Source organism: Polyodon spathula, chromosome 53 (assembly GCF_017654505.1).
Source record: "Polyodon spathula isolate WHYD16114869_AA chromosome 53, ASM1765450v1, whole genome shotgun sequence".
NCBI classification, from domain to species: domain Eukaryota; kingdom Metazoa; phylum Chordata; class Actinopteri; order Acipenseriformes; family Polyodontidae; genus Polyodon; species Polyodon spathula.
Genome location: NC_054586.1, coordinates 187,600 through 190,056, shown reverse-complemented (window position 1 = coordinate 190,056; position 2,457 = coordinate 187,600). Strand labels below are relative to the sequence as shown.

The window sequence follows — 2,457 nt, the reverse complement described above, 5'->3', positions numbered from 1 at the left end:
TTAATATTTTTTTTTTTTTTTTTTTTTGCTGTATTTGGCCTGTCGGACAGCAATATTGACTTTTCAAGTACTGAAAAGTCAGGTGGTTATTAAAAAAATTTTTTAAAATAACCCTTTGATGGGTAACCCACACTAATAAGAGGGGACGAAATGCCCCCCCTTGTCCCAGCACCCCTGATTTAGACAGTTTTGGGGGTGGGGGTGGGGGTTTATAGAAGTCCCAGGGGGCTGGGGGGACAGTGCCTGTGTTTCTCCACGCCGCGCTGTTCTGAAGTTCAGTCTGTACTTTCCCGTTACTCTGCATGTGTGGCTCTGGTTTTCTCCTTTGTGTTCTCCCTCACTGGTTTCCGGGTCTCTCTGTCTGCGTTGTCCCCTCTCTCCTCCTCCTCTTTCTCTTTCTCCCCTCTCTCCGTCCCCTCTCCCCCGCCCCCTGCCTGGGCCTCCCCCTCCCTGCTGGTTTTCTCCTTCTCCTCCCTCTCTCTCTTCTCTCTGCGCTCCTTCCTCTCCTTCTCCTTCTCCCTCTCCTTCTCCTCGAAAGCCTCGGGGTTCTCCAGCATCTCTCTGATGAGGGGCGGCATGGGGCCAGGGATCTCCATCTTCAGAGTGAGGGCTCGCTCCGCGCCTGGGACAGGAAGAGGGGGTCACACTGTGGACTTACATAGAGGGAGAGGGGGGCGGGCTCGCTTCGCGTCTGGGACAGGAAGAGGGGGTCACACTGTGGACTTACATAGAAGGAGAGGGAGAGGGAGAGGGAGAGGGAGAGGGAGAGGAGGCGGGCTCGCTTTGCGCCTGGGACAGGAAGAGGGGGTCACACTGTGGACTTACATAGAGAGAGAAAGAGAGAGAGAGAGAGAGACAGGCAGGCAGGCAGGCAGGCAGGCAGACTGGTTGATAGGTATACACACAGATAGACATACAGATAAATATATAGGCAGGCTGTCTGCCCCTCCCTCTCCCTCTCACCCTTGGTGCTCATGCCTCTCAGGTCGGTGATCTTCATCAGCATGCGGGGGAACATGTGTGGTTTGTCGGGGCGACGGCGGCGAGCGTACAGCTTCAGTGCCTCAAGCAGCGGCTCCTGCAGAGTGTCCACCTTGTGGGGCTCCTCCAGATCCATGCGGTCTGAGAGACGGGACAGGGGTGAGGGGGCAGCAGGACAGGGAGTGGGGGGGGGGGTTCTCTGTGAGTGGGAGTTTCAATCGGTGAGTTTTTATTGCGGTGTCTCGATGAGCTGCAGATGGCAGTGTGTGCATTACAGTATTGTAGTGTGTGTCAGTTTGCTGTCTGTGTGGTAGAGCTGCAGTACCTCTGTAGACCGGACAGATGGCGCTGCGCGTCAGTGTCTCAGTGTATGTGTTGCAGTGTCTCAGTGAGCTGCAGTACCTCTGTTGATCAGACAGATGGCGCTGTGAGTCAGTGTCTCAGTGAGCTGCAGTACCTCTGTTGATCAGACAGATGGCGCTGCGCGTCAGTGTCTCAGTGTGTGTGTTGCAGTGTCTCAGTGAGCTGCAGTACCTCTGTTGATCGGACAGATGGCGCTGCGCGCCAGTGTCTCAGTGAGCTGCAGTACCTCCACAGACCAGGCAGATTGCGCTGAGCAGCCCGGTCTCCGTGTCGTCCATCTCGAGCGGCAGCAACTGTCCCGCGAAGGCGAAGACGAGGTCGGTGAGCGGGCCGAAGCCGGCATTGTGCATCTGCGTGCGGTTCAGAGTCAGCCCGTCCGAAAACGTCATGGTGTCCTGATCGGGGGTGTAGCGTGTGCAGATCCGCAGCATCTGAGAGGGGGGGGTTAGCAAGGAAGGAGAGGAGAGGGGAGTGAGGGAGAGAGAAGTGTGTGAGGGGTGTACTACTCATATACTGTACCTCAGTGGAAATGCTTTAATTCCTGTGCCTGCAATACATATTTTTTACCACGGGGTGTCAGTCTAACACCACAAACGAGATTCGCCAAGCAGCAGGGTGATGGAGGGATGGAGTGTTGAGGGGGGAGGAAGGGGGTCCCGTACTCACCAGGATGTCCAGGCAGGCTGCTTTCAGCAGAGTGATCTGGTCGGCGATGGTCAGGTTGGTGAAGCCAGGCAGTTTCTTTGCGAACTCCACGATCTTGATGATGCACTTGGTGGAGAGCTCGCTAAACTTGTCCCACAAACCGAGATCCAGCTGCACCCGATGATCAGAGCTGGAGTTCTGCCGAGAGAAAGGGGGGCGTTAGACCAGAGAGGGAGAGGGAGAGGGAGAGACAGGGGAGACAGGGGAGAGGGAGAGGGAGAGGGAGAGGGAGAGGGAGAGACAGAGGGAGAGGGAGAGGGAAGGGCTACTGATGCTCTAGTGTGTGCAGTGTTTTGTCTGTGTGTCTCTGTGTGCAGTCTCTCTCTGTACTCACAGTGGTGTACTTGCCCAGCTGCCCCAGCGAGGGGAAGGTCTCCTGATGGGCTTTGCTGACTTTGTGCACCAGCT

The 2,457-nt window shown here is 56.1% G+C and overlaps 1 protein-coding gene across 5 annotated transcripts in view; it reads right to left on the bottom strand.

Moving 5' to 3' along the window:
* Positions 1-242: 242 nt before the first annotated feature.
* Positions 243-2,457, bottom strand: part of rarga (retinoic acid receptor gamma a) — a 37,269-nt gene continuing 35,054 nt past the window's right edge. For all 5 annotated transcript variants that reach the window (XM_041239233.1, XM_041239234.1, XM_041239235.1 and 2 more), the window contains 5 exons: positions 2,384-2,457; positions 2,011-2,187; positions 1,571-1,775; positions 964-1,122; positions 243-622 (listed from right to left, as the gene is read on the bottom strand). The exon at positions 2,384-2,457 is cut by the window's right edge and continues 90 nt beyond it. In XM_041239233.1, coding sequence (XP_041095167.1) covers positions 294-622; positions 964-1,122; positions 1,571-1,775; positions 2,011-2,187; positions 2,384-2,457 — 944 coding nt within the window. In that variant the 3' untranslated portion in view covers positions 243-293. The remainder of the gene's footprint in view (positions 623-963; positions 1,123-1,570; positions 1,776-2,010; positions 2,188-2,383) is intronic.